General features: G+C 33.4%; 1 protein-coding gene across 2 annotated transcripts in view; it reads right to left on the reverse strand.

Annotated features, from left to right (window-relative positions):
- The window catches only part of LOC145668071 (putative ammonium transporter 3), a 404,553-nt gene that overhangs the window by 61,133 nt on the left and 319,788 nt on the right, over positions 1–23,632 (reverse strand). For both annotated transcript variants that reach the window (XM_081735578.1, XM_081735579.1), the window contains one exon: positions 1,034–1,165. In XM_081735578.1, the coding sequence (XP_081591704.1) occupies positions 1,034–1,165 (132 nt within the window). The remainder of the gene's footprint in view (positions 1–1,033; positions 1,166–23,632) is intronic.

The following is a 23,632-nucleotide window of genomic DNA, read 5'->3' on the forward strand; positions in this document are numbered from 1 at the left end:
AGATATCCAACTGTTTTCTAGCAAAACTACCTATTGACCCATATAGATGGCATAGGCGGAATAAAAGAAAACGAAAATAAAATAAGGTCCCCGCTCCCCTCTGTTTGTATCCTAAACGTTGGTGGCAACGGACAATGTTTCAAACTAACATTCGTTATCTATAAAAGAGGAAGATTTTTTTATGCTGCAAAAGGAATATGCTAGATTTAATATATGGGTTACACATAGTAAATACAAGATATCTTACATGAAATAATAATAATAATAATAATAATAATAATAATAATAATAATAATAATAATAATATATATATATATATATATATATATATATATATATATATATATATATATATATATATATATATATATATATATATATATATATATATCACATTACCTTTTACCTTTGAAACCAGCGCTGGTTTATCTTATACCTATATTGTAATTACAAATATACAAGAATATATTCATGTTTATGTATATATATAGTTACCTTAAAATTTACATGAATAATAATAATTATAATAATAGAAATATATAAGAAACTAGCAACTGGCCCTGAAGGGGTCCCTTGCAAACCAGTGAATTTGTCTCAACAATACAGAAGTATATCCCACAGTGACTTCTATGGTAGAAATAACTCCTGGTTTCTATGGTTTCTGGTTTTAAGACTACTAGTTAAAGTTTCTAGACTATTTTAATTCTATATTTCCTTTAATTTCAATAACATTACACAGATTCATTTTCTAGTATCTATAAAATGTAATAATCTAAAATAGAAGCGTTTTTGAGAGATCTTGAGTAATACGACCAAAAGTAATTTTGACATACTACATTTTAAAGCGTTAATGATTTCTTTTAGATATTGTCTATAAGTAATAACATTGTGAAAGATTTCAAATGTTACGTAAAAAAGTGTTAATATCTTGTATATTTTCTTGTGCATTATATTATATTTGAAAACTCTTGAATGCTAAAGTATAAAGTTATATCACGGATGGAACTATCTCCTTCAATTAGCTGAAACATACCGTGCACAGAACACGCTCCAACTGGGTCGTCAACGCCAATTCTGTCGAATAATGGCATCGTAAAACAAGCAATAGTGGCACCAATGAAGCCTATTAATATCGACTCCCATGATTTGTACAGGAAACACCCAGCTGCAAACAGAGTAATCATCGGATTAGTAATTTACAAATAGATCAGTATTAATGATAGGATAATACGTAGTTAACAATACGTATATTACAATATGTTCATTAATGGTATAGACTCTATTGCAAAATTGTAATAGATCTCGATTATACAGTATACATTTGTTAGGAATTATGGATTCTATATAATGTATTAGACTTCTATAAAGGAACTCTGCAACTGGCTTGGCCTTCAATACCATAGATAGAAGTAATACACAGGACACCTTAACAGTAGCATTTTAAAGATTAACAAGGTTTTTCAAGTATAAAAACAAACCTACTTCTGCAATTACATCTTTACTCCTGCTAAGAAACAGCGGCACTACAATTAGAAAGTTTCATATTATTGCGACCCTTCTGGCTACCGTAATTCATAAATACAATCCCCAATCGTAGCAGAATTAGAACCACCATCACTAGAAATCTTCGTTAATAATATCCCACCCGACAAATCCATATGCAGCATGCATCTCCTAACAAATATTTCTGCTCCAAACCATAATTATCACAATGTTTATTCTTCAACTATTAATTAGGTATCATTACATTCTGAAGGTTGCAACGTGCCTTACAAATTAAAAGCAACTTTCTAGTGTATGGTTTCGAGCTATATCTGTAGCGTAGTGACGGGAGGTCTATGCATATAGATCTCTTGCTCTCCAGAGCAAATTTTTAGTCTTAGTCAACACGAAAACATACAAACGAAACTATGCATAATGGCCAAATTTAAGATGTAATGGGCTCACGAGTCAGAAACTTAATCTGTTCCTTATGACAATTTTGTCATTGAAATTAATGTAAATACAAATAACCTGTTCTAGCTACAAACAGTATAACACAACCAGCGAACGAGTGCGGGCGGCCGGTTTTGGAACTAAAATGCAAGCAGCACTGTTTCTAACCGGACTACTTGTAATCAATCTATCACAGTTCTGTAATCATCTATCACAGTTCTTTCTGTCTTGTTCGTAATACCACCACTTCACGCATATGCTCAAGTCAGGGGCGGAGCGATCGGGGTTTTGAGTAAGAAAATTCTTTTGAATTGACATCATATTCGGATGCACTTCAAAAATTTGGTGAGAGAACTGATAATCTTTCACCGCCACACTCCTAACCGTCTCCCCAGGGGTCCTGGGTCCACCCCCTGATTGAGATGGTACACAAAGATAATTTCGTCTAATCTCTGTCATTATTTAGCATGGTTTAGTAATTTAAAAAAATATTTCTGCCACATTTTGAAAACTTTCAAATAAAGTTTTCAAAATGTGGCACAAATATCGTTTTTTTCTTTTTTTTTTAAAAAATAAACCATTCTAAATAATTACAGAGATTAGACAAAGTTATTTTTATGTACCATCTCAATCAGGGGTAGACACAGGGCCCCTGGGGAGACGGTTAGAAGTGTTGCATTGACGGCGGAGGGGAAGCGATCAAAATGGGGTGCCTGATAATTTAAGGTTCCTTACAACTCCATCAGACAAACTCTCTGAATTACGTAAAAAAGAAAACATACAAAATACATTTTCAGGGTAACTCTTACAGCCATTACTTTATTCCTAAGATTAATGTTACTTCTGAAATTGATTAGAGCGAATATGTATTTGAATAACAAAACCACGTTCGTAAGTTTTTCAAAGTATCAAGTTTGAAAAGAACGAAGTTTGTCTTCCATTGTTATCTCATTGCTCAAAGATACCGGTGATGAAGTAATTGGCTGGAAATCAATCGGCCGTTTCTTACATCAATTTATAAAGAAGATGAGTGCCAATGTTAGATATGTCAGTTCAGTATTTTTTTAAAAAAGCCACCCGACCTCTTGCAACCATGCGTAGCGCATTTTAATACGTACACTTGAAATAAAAATACAACTGAATAAAGATGATTAACTTTGTCTTTGAATTTCATATGTGAATAACAATATAGGACTTTTCAGATAGAGGACAGGGAGGAGCAGGTTTTATTAAACAAGACCGTACATCTGATATGTTTGAACTATAGGCAACTTGTGTTTAAGGGCTAAACTCAGTACTCTGAAGTCAATCGACAAATACCTTTAAGTACTAGGCTAGTCGACAAAGCGTTACCCCCCACAGCGAACGCGGCCTAAGTGGCTACACGGTAATTTTAGTTTCACCAAAGTTGTAAATCATACTATGAGCCAGTCAGGGTTTCCAGGTCTTTTCTTTTCATTTCCCGCGCCAGAAGTGGTAGACCTGGATTCGATTCTAGGCAGGAGGTTATGTGGTTAGGGTCCCACGTTGAGCTGTAGTTCACGTCTAATGAAGCCTCGCTGATATAGTCGAAAGAGACGAAGCAAGAGGCATTTTTTTAAAGATATCCTCTGTATCGAAAACAAATATTAGACCCCAATCAATAAATTCCAACATTTACACTACTTTATACTTTACTAGCTATGCACGTGCCTTTGGAGAATGGGGTTCCGGATTCGAATCCTGTGGGAGATCGTTGAAAAGTTTCAGCGCATAAAGGTAGTTTAGATTCCACCTTAAACTGTAGGTTCACATCTTGTATAGCTTCGGTGCTGAAAGAACCGCTAAATTCCAAGCCACCAAGTATAAAATTTACATCATGATATTTTTAACCAATTCTCTGGTTTAATCTTTTAATTTTTTTCCTCTCATGATTTTGGCTTCTTCTGAAATTCCTACTCTCTACCAATTTTAGCACCTTATTTTCAGTTTCAGAACAAAGTTGATAAAACACGAGCAGTTACAGTTAAAATAAATAAATAAAATAAAATAAACATATCTTTCCCAGGAATATTTCTAAGCTGCATGGAAAGAAATGTCTGGAAACTGAAACATTGTGTCTGTTTTACAAAACTAAATTTCGAAATAATTTGGCAACGTAGTTTTTCGGTCATTTCAAAGACTGGAAAGAGAATAAGATGTATTGAATCTCAATTTAAAATTATGGTCTTTGCTGTTTAAAACATTTTCGATATACCTAAGTACCAAACTATTAGAGGTGGCATTTTCCGCCTTTCTACTGTGCACACATCTATGGCTTAGACTATCTAAGGGCAATTGTTCCATCATCCACCCCATAAAATGACGCATAGGCGACCCTGGCCCTTTCGGACAGTTGCGCCTTAAGGTTTGGTATATATTAGGTATATTGGAAGTTGGCACTACTTTAACAAAGTATTTATTATTATTATTATTATTATTATTATTATTATTATTATTATTATTATTATTATTATTCATAGTGAACATCAATTTGGCTCGATGTAGCTCTACTTAACAGTATTAAATGAAATCATAAAATAAGAATATTCTTACCTTCTTCATTCTGAGAATTCCGTTCCATTCCCTCCCAGTCTGGAACAAATATCGCAGCCACTTCTCTCCACATTTTTAAGTCACGATTCATGTAGTTCGGATCTCCTAAATCATACAGGCATGGCCTATTTTGTAATTCGATTATAAACGCCTCTGTGTTAAACACACTAACCATGACTGGATATGTACACAGGACACGTTTTCAAACACAACTGAAAATTTCTCTTTGTGATTACACTTGTGGTTATCTGTTTGGGGGTGGAGTTCGAGCTTCGGAGATAGGGGCTCAAATTCAAGTTATTTCGTTGTTTCATCTTTTGCCTAAAGCCAAATATTTTGCTTATAGATTACCATGGCATCAGCTAACTGTCAATCAAGTGTATCACGAGAAATCACCCTATTGTGTTACATAGATTTTTCTGTGATTAGCTAATTTTTCGGAATTTCCTTCTATTTTTGTGAATTTTATTTTGTTATACACACACATACTTTATAATAGCAGAGTTCCATTCTCTGCACAAAGCGTCTTCCAAGCAGCTGTTTCTTGCTACAATCCCCTTGCCTGGCAACACGTCTTTCCTTTCTGTCCTTCCTTTTGAAATCTTTTAAACAACAGGCGGTCTATTGTTCCGACCTGCACCAAATACGCTCGAGCCGACGTTTTTTCAGCGATTTTATTGCTTTCGCGTTCATGTTTAGCCGCTCAGATTTAAATACATGGTCAGCGTATTTCAAGCATACGCAGGAGCAATAAATGCGCTTTGCGATCGTTTCAAATAGCCGGGAACTAAGATGTTCAACAGAATAACGTATCAGCATTATTATATACTACAGACACAAATATAACACTAGACTCCCAAGTTTCAAAATTATATTGTGTGTGAAAACAGTTAGTAGATTTAATTCTTTGTGACCTGATAGCTAAACCCTGAGAGAAATTCAGAGTTAGTCCAGAGGTATTTTCTTTCCTCAAATAAAATTTATTGTGCGCTGAAGCAATGATACTTACTCTTACACTACCCATACGCTGATGTTTTATCAATACTTTTATTCGAACTCTACCAAAGGGCTGGATTTCTATAATGATCCTAAAAGAAGGGTGCACTGAACCAAATTGTACAAATCAATCCCTAAAGGCAAGCTATCCAATCCCATAAATCTTTAAAAAATGAAGGAAAAATTTCTTCACCTCCTTTTCCCCCAAAGGGTTCACATTTCTCGAACAAAAAAATGAAATTTCTTTATTTTAACGTCCCATGATTATGTTGTTTATGCTAGAGGAGACAGATGATTAATGAGAGTGAAGGACTGTAAAATTAAATTTTGTTCTCTCAATGGAAATCAAACCCAGAACCACATACAATAAAAGCACATGCGCTGGCCAATAGACCAGTGGAAAGGACTTTCACAGTTCTCGAGAGGAAACGTTTCGAGATTTCTCCCTGGCTAAAACTCGAAAAAATAATTTATTTGTCAATCGATAAACATACACTTAAACAGCAGCACCATGAGCATTAACCTTAACTTGATTTAAACTTACAGTTACAAGACATTGCGCAAAACTCTAAGCTATCAACCCAAAATTAATCTTTTAGTCACTGACATTGTCATTCCTGCGTTTTACAGGCTGCTACTGTTTTATAATGAAATCGAATAAAACGTAATCAATTTTTATACAATCTGGTTAATACACGGTAGAAGCTCACTGAATTGTCAACTGTGCTATGTTGTTCTTAAATTGGTAATTTCCATTCATAAATCACTATTCACAATACATCTGCATTACTTCAGGGATGGTTCACTACAATACATACATAAGTTACGGCGTTTTTTATTAAGCGTACAGAGATTAGACTATGCACAACATCTAAACTGCAACTTTAAAAAACCGTTGGATACACTGCAAAGTTAAACTCTCCGCTCCCCTGTCCCACCGCGCTCGCCAAGAAACTGATGTAAACACAACAGCAGCGCCATCCTCCCAAAACCGCACAGCTATCCTGGTCAGGTTATACTGTATGTCTTGATTATATTTTTAAAGTGTTCTTCTACGATGACCAAGGATGTTATAAATAGAGGATCTGCCCATATGTATCTTCATCCTATTAAATCGGTGAAGCCAAAAAGCAACCGAGCATCGGCACGTCTGATTGGCTACTCTTCTTTCTATCATCGTCTGATTGGCTACTTTCGTTTCCACCGTGATTGTTGCCTCAAAACATTGCGATCCTATTGGACATAGTAGGCAAAGTAGGGGAGGCAAAACTGTGACGTATGGCTTCAAGATTTTGTTGTAAGGGCAGATCCTATATTTTATAAGATTCTTGACGATGACGGATATAGATTGAAAATAAAATTATCGTTATTAATTAAAGACAAACAAGTCATAAATGCTAAAATAAAACTAAAAGTGCAAAGAAGAACAAAATAATATATAGTGTATGAACACAGAGCGCTAACAAATAATGTTTACCAACTTATGCCACCACAATAGTACTATTTGAAAAACAAACATGGATAGACATCAACTTTTATATAATTCTTCAAATTGTAGCTTTTATGTGTAGTACTCATCTGGTTAATATTAAATGATTTTCTAAAAAAAAAAAAAAAAAAAAAAAAAAAAAAACTCTTTTGTCTGCACGTGGTTATTGATTTTGTGTTTATTAGGATCACGTTAGTGGGTCTTACAAGATTATGATGTTAGTATCTACGTCCGTCCGTTACTTCACATGGTAACTTGTAAACAAAAGGAAATTTTTGAATTCTATTTGTTGCGACAGATACCTTGAGTGATTGTCTCGACCAGTTCGTTAGTAAAGTCAATCCCTTAACATCACAGAACGATAGCTATCCTTGAATTTTACTGGTAAAGAGGAGGTACTGTACGCTAGTTATGCTGTCTCTTACATTCATTTTTTATTTTAAAGTCGTTCTTAAGATTAAAAAAAAACAGGTAGAACATAAACACATATATAACATATATACAGGGTGTTAATGAACTATACCGACAAACTGTAAGACGTGATTCCTTACATCAAAATAAGAGAAAAAGTTCATATGGGCCTATGGCGGAAAGTGCATAGTTTTAGAGCTAGAGCTGTCCAAAGTCTTGAAAAAGCCAAATTTCAAGAGGTCCTATTTCGAATTCTAGAAACTGTAGATGGTGGTCCTTATCAGCATCAAGGAAGTCACGCATACACAATCCAAAAATGTATACTTTATTAATGTTCAATGGGTGTACAGTATTCCATACAGTGTGAAATTCCTAGACATGCCATCAATCGAATTTTGAGACATGCCCTGATTTTATGATTTGTCCAAAGTAGGCAAACGATAATCCTTGATAGCAGTGAACATGGAATCCTTTGGCACGATATTGGAAGTGTTAAGAATCGTCAGCAGCATGGTTTCTCGTACTCAGGAGAATACATTCTGCAATGTTTTCTTTCACGCTTATAACTGAAGAAAATTTGAAATATACCGTCACGAAATACATTGCATCACGCATCACGCATCACACGTTATTCAGAACACAAAAAGACATGAAGCTGCCGGTTCCAAACACTTCCGACTTCCCTCCGAAGCATTGGATGTCCATAGTTGGGAAGGCTTACTTCCTGCTTACTTTGGACCCTCCTTAAAATCAGGGTATATTTGAGAATTCCATTGAGAGCGTATGTGAGCATTACACCCTGTAGAGAATGTCCTGTACACTTTTTGCAAATTGACGAAATATGCACTTTTGGATTGTGTATTCATGGCTTCCTTTGCGCTGCTAACGACCACCATCCACAGTTTCTGGAATACGAAATAGGACCTGATGAAATTTGGCTTTTGCGCGATTTTGGACAGCCCTAGCTCTGAAACTATGCACTTTTCGCCATAGGTCCATAGGTACTTTTTCTCTTATTTTGACACCCTATATATATATATATATATATATATATATATATATATATATATATATATATATATATATATATACATATATACGAAAAGGTTGTTATTGGGCCGCACAAGACAATGTATATAGGCTAATATTTTCACAAGAATTGCACACCGATATTGAATGGAGAAACGCATGCATCGTACACCTAACATCGGTAGCAAAATATTTACTATAGAGAAACAGAAGAAATCTATTTATTTACCATATTAGTTGGAAACTTGACTTTTCGTATTCTGAACTAGATTTTTAGTGTTCTGTAGTACACTGGATGTTCTAACGAGAAGAACACTTTCAAGGTGGACATAAGTTATTAACGAAGAATTTTCAATTTGTTCGATGGGCAGGATGAAAGTAGTTCAGTGGACAAGACTGATACGGGAGACCGGCTGTAAAGCATAGAGGGAGAGCACTATATTTACACGTATAATTAATCTAGAAAAAAGCTCTGGTAAGGACAGTAAAGATGATCATGCGAAATATTTTCATGTATGGGATATGGCTAATCACCGTTAAAGAACCGTTACTTGCTCCATTAACGAACCGTTTGACTCCATTAACGAGCTCTACCGAGTAATCGCTCTTACATGTATGAGATACAGCTATAGATAGCCACCGTTAAATTCGCCGTTATCCGTTTAAAATTTAAAGGATTGTCTCCATTAATGAACTTAGCCGAGACAATCGCTCTATCTATCGCAAGAAAACGGAATGCAAAAAATTGGTAACGCGTATGGAATATGGGCTATAGAGGTAGCTATCGTTATGTTCACAGTTATCCTTTAATGTGTTAACGGATTGACTGTAAATTAATTTGTTCGGGATTATTGCTCTACCTATATACTGCAGAAAGCAGAAATTAATCATTCGCTTATATGTATAGGGTATTAGTTTTAGTCACCGTTAATGTCGCCGTTATCTATTAATATATTAACAGATTGACTTCAGTAGTAGAAAATGGATCGATCTGGAACATATGAGGACAGCATTGGCCAACTCACAAGCCCCTGAGAAATTGAGCACCGTACACTGTGAGCCCACGGTCTTTTACGACCTCCATTTTAGGGGTGAATTTATTCCCTTTTATGAGCATTTTTTAGGGGGTGTATTCGTCCTCTTTTATGAGCACTTTTTAGGGGGTGAACTCGTTCCCTTTTATGAGCATATTTTCCAACCCCTATTAACACATAGCATAACAAGGGTATACTCGTTCTCTTTCATGAGCATTTTTTCAACATAGCAGAAAATGAACATAGCAAAGGGGTACGAACACACAACTATTTAGGGGTGTATTCATTCTCTTTTATGAGCATATTTTTAAGGGTGAACTCGTTCCCTTTTACGAACACTTAAGATTACGAAACATGGCAAGGGTGTATTCGTTTTTTATCATAGCAGAGAATACATGGAGACTATGAACACACAGCAGAACAGATATACATAGCACAGCTAATAAAAGAGCATGGCTTATTTTCCAACCCTTATTTTAACATAGCAGAGCATAAGACTACGTAACACACAACAACATCCATTTTAGGGGTGGACTCGTTTTCAACCCTTTAGCATCAGACTACATGACATAACAGAACTAGTAAAAGAGTATGGTATATTTTCCAACCCCTATTTGAACATAGCGCATCAGACAGAGACTACGAAACATAGCAGGGGTGAACTCGTTTTTACGAACACACAGCAGAGATTATTTTCTTTTACGGGGGTAGCAACACCCCCAACCCTCCTCCTTTCTCATCCAGGGCTTGGGACCGGCAATGGCGGAGTTTAATAAAATAACATCATCATACTCTCATAAATGAATAAAGCATAATATCATTAGCATCAATAGTGGTAAGTAAGAATTTGTTTAAAAAATCCTGCATCGAATAACCAGATGCACAACATGCTAGATATAGAAAACAGTAATGTCCACAAAATTGAGATAAATCACCTTGAATACGTCTATTATTCCATGTATAATACAGACAGTTTCGTTTTAAAAACCTTATATGATGTTGTATATAGGGAGGTATACCATAGCTATCGAAATACTCTCCCACACACATATTAGATATATAAACAGCAACCCAATGTTCACCAGGCTTATCACTAGAATCAGTATTTATAATTATGGCGGCTGGAAATGTATGAATAAACAAAGGTAACTCATCAGCAGCATATACACCAATAAAATGATCTTTAGGCAAATTTTGTTGTAATGCTTCATAAAGCTCAATTGTATTTAACATTTTTTTCTTTAATTAATATATATTTTTCTCTGGAAATCAATTTCTAATTCTGAAGATAATTCACCATAAATAATTGTTGTTACAGGAGATGGCAGTGCTTCTTTAAAATGAACCTCTAAACGTACACTTCCTTGCCGTTGTGGACTAGTATGAAATGCAGCACTTGCGTTTGAAGCAGGAGTTAAATCAAACACCAGTAGAGTATAACCATTAGGATATTCAGCGAGTGAAATATTATTACCTTGATTAGAATAATAAATACCTGAACCTGTAAATAACGTAGAATATGCTTGTACATATAGATTATTATCAAAATCCGGTTGTAAAGGTTTGAAGGGCATTGGAGTTCCATCAACATACAATGTAAAAAATGACATACTAAAATGTTGAAAATTGAATGGATTTGTTTGATAAGTACCATTGAAAGCAGTATTAGTAACAAAACCAATAATAATACGTTTAGGCACTATGCCTGAAAACAGATCTGGAAGTGTACTATCCATAATTCCTTGTGGCAGAGTTTCTGTCTTCACCTGCACTTTTGTTATAGGATATTTTATTCTAAATTTAGGATTTTGTAATACTTTATTTTGTGCTATTTTAACTCCTGGTGATACATCAACCTTTTTCACAAGCAATGTTGCATCTGTAATTACAACTTTTCCATCAGCATCTGCGTCACCCATTAGACAAAATGTAGGTTTAGCTGGAATTAGTTTAATACGCAATTGTACACCATTCAGTAAAAATTTCTCCTGATTGAAAATATCAGCATGAATATAACCCAATAATTCAAATGACTGACTTAAAGTAGTGAGAAGAAAACGTTGTTTAAATCCTACATTAGCATCGGCCACACTGTCCATATGCCCTGCAGTATCTTTAAACCACATTGATGTTTGAAGATGCGTTGTTTTAGCTTCAGCATTATAATTTATTAATAGTAGTTTTTCAATATACGATCGATATGGATATGTATGTGAAGAGTAGGAAATAATTTGATTATTTAAATATAATTGCACTTCACTGAACATTGCATTGAGAAAATCATTTACAGGGCCGATTTTCTTATCGGCAGAAGTTAAATTAGAACCATCTGATTTAGTAATTTTACCTTTAACATATAACATTGTGTGCGGTAAGTCAATATAGTCATCCCCATGATCGGGGACTACAAATTCTATTGGTGCATTATCAGCTATTGAAGCCACAGGCTTATATGGAACTATTTTATTACCTATAATACTGGTTTGAGTGGGTAAACCAGCAAATAAATCTAATTCTGATTTCATACACTCACACTGCATTTTTCTCTTTTCTTACTATTAATATTCACACATGGTAAAATTTACAATATCATATTACGTCTACGAAAATGTAATTTTACACATACACTGCCATATTGGAAAGGAAGTGGATTACCTGTACTATCTCTTAAATCAATAATAATTTGATCAAATTGTTTACGTTGCACGGTGACATAATGAGGATTATCAAAAATATGTACATTATTAACACCATGCTCTGTAATATTTGTATTTATAATACGTAACAATGGAGCTACGGTGTCACCCACCATTTGTGGTTCTACAATATCACTGTAAATATACATAAGTGTAGGTAGCGCTTTTTGTAAATCAGGTGGATAACGAGCATAATGAACAACTGCAATATCTTCTTGTTGAATATGATCAATACCTAGTATTCTGGCTAGTTCAGGAGATAGGCGTACTTGTATATGCTTCTCTTGATCTTTTATTACTCTATTAACCTCAATTCGTTTCACTGATGCTTTGACTTTTAATTGTAAATTTAATATATCACTTTTATGATTAATTTGAGATAGAATGTCATCAACATGATAATAGTGGCCTGGTAAGATTTGAGTTATGTTCCATTTTTTGTATTCATGAGACGATAATAAATATTATTTGTATATTTGGAAACATTCTGAAATGAACTTGTATAATGTACTTCAACAACAGCTGTTTCCCACACTCCCTTCTCCAGTACAATAGGTTGATATAATTTAGTAGAATAACAAGCAAGAGTATTTTGAGGAAAATATTTCATAGAACTATTGCTAGGAAATGTGAGATAAAAACTATCACTTTGCTCCATAATTAATCAATCAAAAATATCTTTGGATCTTTTTATCCGTTTCACACCACCACCACCACTAAAATGAACTTTCTTTTTCTTCTTCCAGATTCTTCCAACACCTGATTTAATTTATTTTGAGCTTTATTTTTTAAATTTGTTTTAGCTTCTTGCCATCGATCATGCAAAGACTCTTCAATAGGTCTATTATTATCTAGTACATCTCCTGCTACATTAATTCCTGTACGTATCAATTCTTTACCAACAGTTTTTGCACCTTGTTTTAATAAAGGAAATACAGTACGAAATAAACCTCCTAGAAAACTACCAATGCCATAACCTTCTTGATATGCTGTACCTCTATACACGTTATAATCACCTCCTGCTTGATGTGTGTAATAATTAAGGTAGGGCTCATTCATCTTTCTTTTTTTTTCTATATACTTAAAAATATCAATAGATTACAATAGAATATTATTATTATTGCTTATAAGTACACCATTTGCGTTTACGGGGTGGAGGACCATCCTCTTCGTCCTCTTCGTCTTCTGTTAGTTTTCTAATATAATCTATTCGTTGAGGATTACCAATGTACTCTAAGGGTATATTGGCTTTTGCTAATAATGTAGCAAAAGGTTTCCAGCCGGCAACTGAAATATTTTTCTTACGACATCTAACAAAATCGGATATCAAATCCACTATATTTGCACCTGGAATTAATTTATTATTAATATTCACATTTCCATTATCGTCCCATTGAATATTTGGATTTTGTTACAATTTACGTAATAAAAGTCTTGCTTTACGTTTACAAATTTCAGGGAGAGTAGATATTATTTCATCCTCCTCCTCCCCATCCTCTTCTTCTTCTTCCTCCGTAGTAGTAGTAGTAGTAGTAGTAGTAGTTGCTGTTGTTGTACCTGCTGCCGGTTTTTGAATAATATTTAAATATTTTTGTAAGACTTCTCTATATTTTGACCATTTTTCTTCTGCATTTAAACTTTTATTATTTAAAATTTCTTTCATTTCATCATCAACATTAGATATCGTTTGATAATGATGTAATTTTTCTGGTGAGATTAAAATAAGTTTTTGTGCGTTTTGCATAATTATTTAATTAAACTAGATAGTATACCTCCTAAAATAGGTGCAAGCAATGCAGTAAGAAAACCACCTTTTTGTATAATTATTCGTTTTTTCTTTTGTTTTAATGACGGACCTTTTTTCACCAAATATCTCAGTTCCTTTTTATATTTTTTAGCTTATTTATCTCTGTTTTATTTAATGGAACATTTCCCTGTAATACGTTATAGGAACATTCACAAATAGAGCGAATTAAATCAGGATCTGCATTTTGTGAAATTGTCTTACGTGCTTTCGGTTTTGACTTTGCTAAAAGTTTTAACAAATGTGCATTTTCCTTACTAATCATTTTTTTACGGCTATTAAAGCACAAATAGTTGTTAGAATATAAACCATATTGCAATTATTTTTTTACAGGTACATAAACATAATTAAAAGAATCTGTTGGAAAGATATTTGTTCGAACTCGCTGCTCATCAGGAGTATTTTGTTTTAAATCAAAGAGTAAATAACAATGTGCAATTCGAGTTGCTATGCTTCTTGAATAAATTTTGTATTACCTGGATACAATTGTCGTGCGAGATAATTAATTTGAGCTTGGTCTCTAGGATTTTTAAAACAAACAATATAATGACAATTTAACGAAATATCCCGCATTCCTTTTTGTTGATGAAAAATATTCTGTGTTATAAATATTACACTTATATTTCTATGATGGCTACCCTTAGTAAAAATATCTACAATCCGATGGTCACACTCACGCATTAAATCATCAATAATGACAAGATGTGGACCTTCGTGTGCTTGAAATTCATTATTTTGAGGTAAACCTTCTTTAAACGTACAGTTTGAAAGAGTATCATACAATGGTTGCCATTCACCATAACACCATACAATATTTTTAAATAACTTACTATAATGTTCAAGGATTGTTTTAACAAAATATGATTTTCCACAGCCTGTAGGACCTGCTACCATACATGTAAAAAGAATTTTCCATTCCATCTCTATTACAGATATATTGAATTTATTTTAAATAGCGTTTTTAAATATTTTGCTTTCTTTTCTCCTTTACATAAAAAAACAGCGTTTGTGGAAGAACAAATTTGGTTTAATATACTTTTTACTTGTGATACTGATAGACCTCGTGATGATGATGATGACAATTTAACTAAGCAACGAAAATTTACAGTGTTGCTAGAATTTAAAATATAAAATTCACCTTTTGAAATTATAAAATCTACTAGAAATACTTGTGACGACATGCTTCACCTATAAATTCTTGACTTCTCTTTTTTTTTACAATATAGTATGTTTTAAATCGATCCAAGAATTTTCACTTTTTGGCAGACCTAACCATGTCACATAGGCCTTATTATTTTTGTTTCGCAAAACTTTTTCAATTAAATATGTTTTTGGAAATTTCGTTAATTGTAATTCGTGTCCGTAAAATCTTCCTTCAATAGGTTTATTATTTGAGTCTACTAAGTGATATGTCGGAGGATTAGTGAAGAAAACTTTAGCAATTCGAAAAATTTCTGTACTCCAATTGCGTGTAAAACCTCTATCAAAACCAGGACGCTTAAGTTTACTAATTCTTACTCATACACCTATCTTAAATTTACTTTTTCTTTTTATCATAGAAAACTTTTTGCAATAGATGTTTGTCAATAGATGTTTTTCATTTTCTTTTTTAATAGCGTCGATAGGTTTCATTTTAATAGTGGAATGAATAGTATTATTATATTTATGTAGTAATTCCGGTAGAATGCCAATCCATTTATAATTTCCCTGCAGTGTAAATTGTCTCCACATTAAATTACGTAATGATCTATTAAATCTTTCAATAATACTTGCTTTCACATCACTGTACGTGGAATAATGTTTAATGTTATTTTGGTTCATCGCCTTCTGAAACTCTGAATTATAAAATTCTCGACCCCTGTCAGTTTGTAAAAATTTAGGGCTTTTGTTTGCTTTTCTCAGTACTGTTATAAATGCTTGTGTAATTTCTTTCCCAGTTTTATTTTTCACAGGAATAGCCCAAGCATATTTAGAGAATGTATCTATCACAGTTAATAAATATTTGAAATTTCGATTAATTTTTGCTAGACCTTTCAATTTTCCACTATTCATTTCAACTAAATCAGCTTGCCATAAATCATGAATCCCTTTCGTTATAACGGGTATTCGAGGATAGTTTCGTCTTGCACTTTTATGTAATTCTGCAAGTATTTGTTCTCGAACTGATTGTGACATCATTTCTATATATTTCTCCTAAAATATTATTTACATATTTTACATTGATTATCATTATGCTGTTTTCGATTGAAAAACTTTCTTTAAAAAAAAGAATTATTTTACATTTTACACTTATTACAATATTTCAATGGTAACTGATAATGTCCCTATGGCAATGTATGAATGTTACAATTAAGAATACATCGCTTGTCATCATGAGGATCTAAAGCAATTTTATTAACAGATACTGTAAAGATTTCATGTTCTTTAGATTGCAACTGTGTTTGTTTCTTTCTAATAGTTCGATTATTGTTTAAGCAATCCTTAAAATCTTCGATAGAGATCATACTAGTTACATTTTTTCTTATATCCTTAATTTTTTTTATTTTTTTATCAGATTTAGTGCGAATTGCATAAGTTTTTGCTCGTAAACCAACATATTCAATGATAGGAACTCCACCTAATTCGTCTTTCATTTTACCCAAAACGTGTTTATTTTTTGTGTTATGTAAAGCATTATTTTCAGGATAATTTGAGGTACCAAAATAGTCATTCATGTCTTTTATATCTTTATAAATATTGTTGGTTTTAATATAGTAAATGAAAGAGTCAGTATCCATATAAGCAATACTAATCTTATCTCCATATCGAGGTTTCATTATATTATAATGGAATTTATACATTGCTAATTTTGATAATTCCAAAACTGTCGCTCCTACATAGATCGGTTTATTTAAAGTTACAGATTTTTTTACCATATGGAATAATGCAAGATTATCTCCTAATTTTACCCAATTTTGAAACTGATTTTGCGCTACTAATTTTTTACACTTTTTTCATTGTTAATTTTATACCAATGCGTTTTCGTACATTCTCCACTGTCTTTCCGTATACAGAATTATTTAATAACTTATAGAAATCTTTTTCAAATTCAATTGTAGCATTTGCACGGCGTTGAGTATTTTCTTGTATATAAGATGCAAGCCATTTAGATTGACGAAACCATAATATTTTATGTACTTTTACCAATATTAAACCTTGTTTTAGATAAAATTGTAATACTCTATAATGCAAGATATAATTCGATTTCGATTTAAGTGTCAATAGTAATTTTGAGTATTTACCATTTGGTGGAACTTCATTAGTGGGAGCACACGGAAAATCAGAATGGTATTCGTGTAAATAATTTGGATACTCTAAGTCCACTTCTAGAAAAAAACCCATTCACTATCCGTGGGCCAATTGATAATTTTATTTTTATCTTGCCAATTGTCAATTTTCCTCCCACCGAAAACCACCATATGGTAAATAGTCAATCATTGATAGTCCGTACAGATTGTTCATGTCAATATAGAGTAAATAAGATTTTTCTTTTTCCGCATCAAAATCATGTACGTAAGGATTATTAGCTTTGGCATACCTTAACACAGCTTGAGTAATACCTCCGCGAATCGATTTTTCTACAAACATATACATATTGATATCTGATAAAAGTTGAAGTTCAATTTTTGTTCTATATAACATGGCTTGCCATGCCAACCCAGGTGCAGTAAAACAATTAATCGGATCAATGCAAAAAGCATTTAAATATGTCTTTCTAAAATTCTCCAACACATCTGCTGTGAGAAGTACATCACATTTTAAATATAGATCGTGGTAGTCCCCTAAATTTTCACATTTAAACACACGCCAAATCAGTTTTGCATATTGATAATCAGTCTCGGAAATTTGTGTTCCATTCAATTTGCTATTAAATGCCTCTCTTTCAGGAAATTCAATTTCATTAAATGTATCTAAATTTGTTATGTAATCGTAATAATAAATTCCCTTACGAAGAATTAAAGGGAACTTATCATCAGAAAAATATTGCTTTGTATAGACAAATTGCTCAGGTTTTAATTTTGACACCAAATTGTCGAGACTGTACGGCAGGAATTTAAATAAGTCTACAAAACGTAACTCGATAGGTCTACCATTAAAATTAAAGTGCTTAGAGAATGTGATGTATTTCTCAGTGCTTTCAGCAATTACAGAAATATTGCCAGGGGTGCAACCTAATTCTTTCACAAATAAATGTGCATCATACCCAGACAAATTATGGAAGAAGACAGGGATAAAATTACTTTGACGTTTAATTTGTAAATTGCAATTGTTGCACACCGTGGCAATATACTGACCAGTTAAATGGTTATGATGTTTAACTTTTCTATTGTTACTCGTATATTTATTATAGCAGAGCATTCAGTGGATAGATTAAACTCCTGTAACTGAGAACTATTTAATGGTATTAATGGTTTTTGTTGATCTAATATGTTTATGATTTTTCTTAATTCATTCTCCATAGCAGACATAAACTTCATCGATACATTTTCTCCCCGATAAATAACTAAATCTGATTTCATATAGTTGTTACTCCAACATACAATATAACCAAAACTGCATGGTATATGTTGCTGAATTTGTATTGTATGAGATCCACTTTGTTTATTTATAGGTTTTAATAAACTTTCAAAATCTGCAACTATTATCACATCATTCTGTAATAACAATTTCAAATTTCGAAATTTTAAAACTTCTCCTTGTCTCGGCATGTCAATTTTGGTTGGAGTGTGTTCTTTACATAATTTCTCATGTTCATCTAATTTTGATTTGTTATAAAAAGATACTAAACATCGTCTACAAATAAATGTTTGATGACTACCTAACTGATGTCTAACTAACCATTTAAATTTGTAATTAAACAATAATGAGAGTTTAAATATAATAAATCTATATGTTTAAATACACCTGTATTTTCGCTTATACGTAACGGAAAAAATGTTTCATTATCATAATTAATGCCATATATATTAATAGAAATTTGTTCCTTAGTAAATACAGAATTATACATATGTTCAAATTTGTTTATGTGTTCTATTTCGACGGGAATTTTATATTCGTTTTTTCAAATAACGGTAATAAAGTATTAATATATTGTATGTAATTATTCACACGATGTGGATGTTCTTTTGCGGGATGCAACGCAGCTAGAATACTATACATAAAACATCTATTATCGTTATTTTGAATATTTATAACACATTTTGTGGATAAAATCCATTGAGGTAATTTTACATAAGTTTTCTCTTTATGACTCTTCAATAACGCATTGAGATTTTTTATAAGACAATAATGACTGTTGCAATTTTCTTCACAATACAGTAAATCTATACGTTTATCTACACATGTGTTTTCGCTTATACGTAACGGAAAAATTGTTTCATTATCATAATCAATGCCATATATATTAATGGAAATTTGTTCCTTAGTAAATACAGAATTATACATATGTTCAAATTTGCTTATGTGTTCTACTTCAACTGGGAATTTTATATTAGTTTTTTCAAATAATGGTAATAAAGTATTAATATATTGTATGTAATTATTTACACGATTTGGTTGTTCTTTTGCGGGATGCAACGCAGCTAGAATGCAGTACATAAAACATCTCTTATCATTATTTTGAATATTTAGAACACAATTCTTTTTAGATAAAATCCATTGAGGTAATTTTATAAATGATGAAGCTGACAGAGGATCATATTTACTGATTTTAATTTCTAAGTGATGGTTTGGTTCAGAACATAAAGACCACCCTGATTTCTTAATTGCTCTATTTTCTTGTTCAACTAAAATTTTATTAAATAGTTTTTCTATTATAGAATTCACATCTGTACTCGGTAAAATAATTTCGTTACCACTATTTACAAAGAATCTACATGTTTCTAAATCTACTGGTTTTACAAAAGTTGTAGCCAAAGAAAAATTTACTTTAAATGATGTATTAGTTTGTTCTTGTTTTAATATATCTAAACAGTCTTTTCTTTTATTATTTAAAAAACATTCACTATCCTCATTTAAAACAGTATCACATTTTAAAATGATTTTTTTCAAATTATTATTAAATAGAGTATTAGTTGGTGAATTGATAGTATTTGATTTAACCTTTTTTGTTGCCATTTTTTAAATAACTCAAAGTTACTATAATAATTCTGAAGTGAGTTTTTATAATATAATATTATTATTATAAAATGTCTTACATACAAAAGAAAACAAAACCACACTAATAATAAACCACACTAATAACAAAACCATACTAATAATATAATATCTGAACTTTACACTTCAAACACCAAACAGGAAGTGATTACAAAAAAACATCTCGGTTAGTCTTTTATACCTGTGTGATCGCATTACGTCATATTGCGCAATAGGTATGAGTCACGGTCGGGGATTCCCCTCTTTTTTTTAATCCTATCGTTGAATGACAAGTTATACCTTTGTGATTGATTACATTACGTTCAGGGATTCCTTTTTTTCAATCCTATCGTTGAATGACAAGTTATTGTCTGTTAAAGAGAAAACTAGCTCAATGTTTTTAAAATCCGGATGAATGACGTAATGAGAATTATCCACATATGGCGGAAGTTATTATGTAACTGATAACAAAACACGGAAGTTCGCATTCCTCTGCAATCTTTAAATAATCTCTGTTATGTTCAAATATAGGTTAGAACAAGTTCACTCCTTAAATGATTATATTTACTATAGAGGGTTAGAACGAGTTTACCCCTTAAAAATGGACTATGCTCAAATAGGGGTTGAAAAATAGGCCAACTGCAATGTTACATTAGAACGAGTTCACCCTTAAAAGGGAACGTACTCTCTGCTATGTTCAATTAAGGGTGGAATCCAAAACGAATACACCCCTATTCTCTGCTATGTTGGGGGTGTTGCTACCCCCGTAAAAGAAAATAATCTCTGCTGTGTGTTCGTAAAAACGAGTTCACCCCTGCTATGTTTCGTAGTCTCTGTCTGATGTGCTATGTTCAAATAGGGGTTGAAGTCTGATGTTCTGCTATGGTAAAATAGGGGTTGGAAAACGAGTACACCCTTAAAATGGAGGTGGTTGTGTGTTACGTAGTGTTGATAGTCTCATGTTCAAATAGGGGTTGGAAAATATACCATACTCTTTTACTAGTTCTGTTATGTTATGTAGTCTGATGCTAAAGGGTTGAAAACGAATACACCCTTGCCATGGTTCGTAAAAGGAAACGAGTTCACCCTTAAAAATATGCTCATAAAAGACAATGAACACACCCCATATTCTTATCTGTTATCTGCTATGTTAAAATAGGGGTTGAAAGAGAACGAGTTCACCCCTTAAAAAGTGCTTATAAAAGGGAATGAATACACCCTTGTTATGTTATGTACTCGTATGTGTTATCTAATCTTCACTATGTTTCGTAGTCTCTGTCTGATGTGCTATGTTCAAATAGGGGTGGAATACACCCCCGTAGTCTTATATAATTTCTACTATGTTCAAATAGGGGTTGGAACGAGTTCACCCCTGTTATGTTTCATATTCTCTGCTATGTTCGTTATGTTCACCCCTGTTATGTTTCGTAGTCTCTGTCTGATGCGCTATGTTCAAACGAATACACCCTTGGCATGTTTCGTAAAAGGAAACGAGTTCACCCTTAAAAATATGCTCATAAAAGAGAATGAATACACCCTTGTTAGGTTATGTACTCTTATGCTCTGCTGTGTGTTCATAGTCTCAGTGTAATTTCTGCTATGTTAAAATAGGGGTTGGAAAATATGCTCATAAAAGGGAACGAGTTCACCCCCTAAAATGTGCTCATAAAAGAGAACGAATACACCCCCTAAAAAGTGCTCATAAAAGGGAATAAATTCACCCCTAAAATGGAGGTCGTAAAAGACCGTGGGCTCACGGTGCAAGGTGCTCAATTTCCCAGGGGCTTGTGAGTTGTCCGATGTTGGCCCAGATCGATCCATTTTCTACTACTGACTTCATTATCAAACTCGGTCGAAATAATTGCTTTAGGTATCTATTGCATAAATAAAACTGAAAAAAAGTTACATGTGTAGGGATAAGCTATGTTAAAGTTGCTATTATCCGTTACGATGTTAAAAGATTGATTCTATTAATAATTGCTGTAACTGTGGAGTAACGGACGGATATATGGAGTACTAACAGCAAGATGGTGCTCCACCGCACCGCAGCTGCCTGTGCGGAAATCCTTAGATCTGCATTTTTCTGGACGTTTGATCGGTCGCCGAGGCCCTGTGGAATGCCCAGCCCGGTCGCCGGAGCTCACTCCCTTGGACTTTTTAAGAGGAAACTTAAAATACCTGGTGTATCAGAAGAAGATTCGGGATGTTGCACACATTCAGGGACGTATTCAGGACGCTGTGATAGCATCATTTCCGCTGTGTTGTTACGGGTTCAGGAGAACGGGACTAAGAGACTCTGGTTGTGTGTTGCAATGGACGGACGGGACATGATAACGCATTTCTGCTTACGGGACTGCGCGAGTCTACAAGAAAACAGTGTTAATTGATGTGTCACATGCATACCTTCCCATTTGAAAAAAATAACCTGGATTCAATATGGCCGCCATTCACCACGCATGCATCAATCAGTAGCTCCTTTACCCAAGTCCGCCCTCCGCTAGTCACATTTGCTTTAATCATGTTTGTTTCCAAAATAACCCACTGTACTGACTTATGGACCAGGCCCGTAGCCAGCCCAAAAACTTGGGGGGGCCGGCTGAAGTTAGGGGGGGCCCGATCCAACTATATGATAGTTCATCACCATATTATAGTTTTTTTGCAAGCCTACTGTATAACTTTTAGGGGGCCAGCGAAAATTTAGGGGGGCCCGGCCCCCCTACACCCCCTAGAGACGGGCCTGTTATGGACTACCCTGTATATATCAGGGTGGCGCAGTTAATAGTAGCTCGCATCCCCTTTGAATGCGAATGCAATATTTATTTTGACTTCTGAAATTGAGTAAAGAACTACAACAACGGACGTATGCAATTAACGATTGTTATTTCTTCTACAATGGATAATATACAATAATCGACATAAAAAATTATCGATTGTTATCATTCTTGAATAACAACACGGACGGTTTGTTAGACGCTTTCCATTACATCATGAGTGATGGAGCTTGGTTTCATCTTTCCTGTCATATGAATTTACAGGACACGAGTACTGGACAACGGAGAATTCTAAGATTGTTTGTCAGCAACCACTCCATAATAATAATAATAATAATAATAATAATAATAATAATAATAATAATAATAATAATAATAATAATAATAATAATAATAATAATAATAATAATAATAAAAATCGGTGTTCGGAGCGGTGTAACAGGAACGCGCATTATTGGATCTATACTACCCTCAACACAGTTGCATATATGAAAAATTTTGATGCATTCTTTGCTCAACTGAAGGACAAACACAACTGCTTCTTCCAGCAAGATCGGACAACATGCCACACTTTAATGGTATCTAAGGAGTACATGATGGACGATCTTTGAGGAACGAACTGTCAGCAAAGGTTTGTGGCCACCACGTTCACCGCTTCCAACAACATACGATTTCTGCTTGTGGGAACAATTGAAGAGAAAGGTCTATGAAACTAATCC

The sequence above is a fragment of the Thermobia domestica genome, chromosome 13, assembly GCF_964235325.1.
Source record: "Thermobia domestica chromosome 13, izTheDome1.hap1.1, whole genome shotgun sequence".
Taxonomy (NCBI): domain Eukaryota; kingdom Metazoa; phylum Arthropoda; class Insecta; order Zygentoma; family Lepismatidae; genus Thermobia; species Thermobia domestica.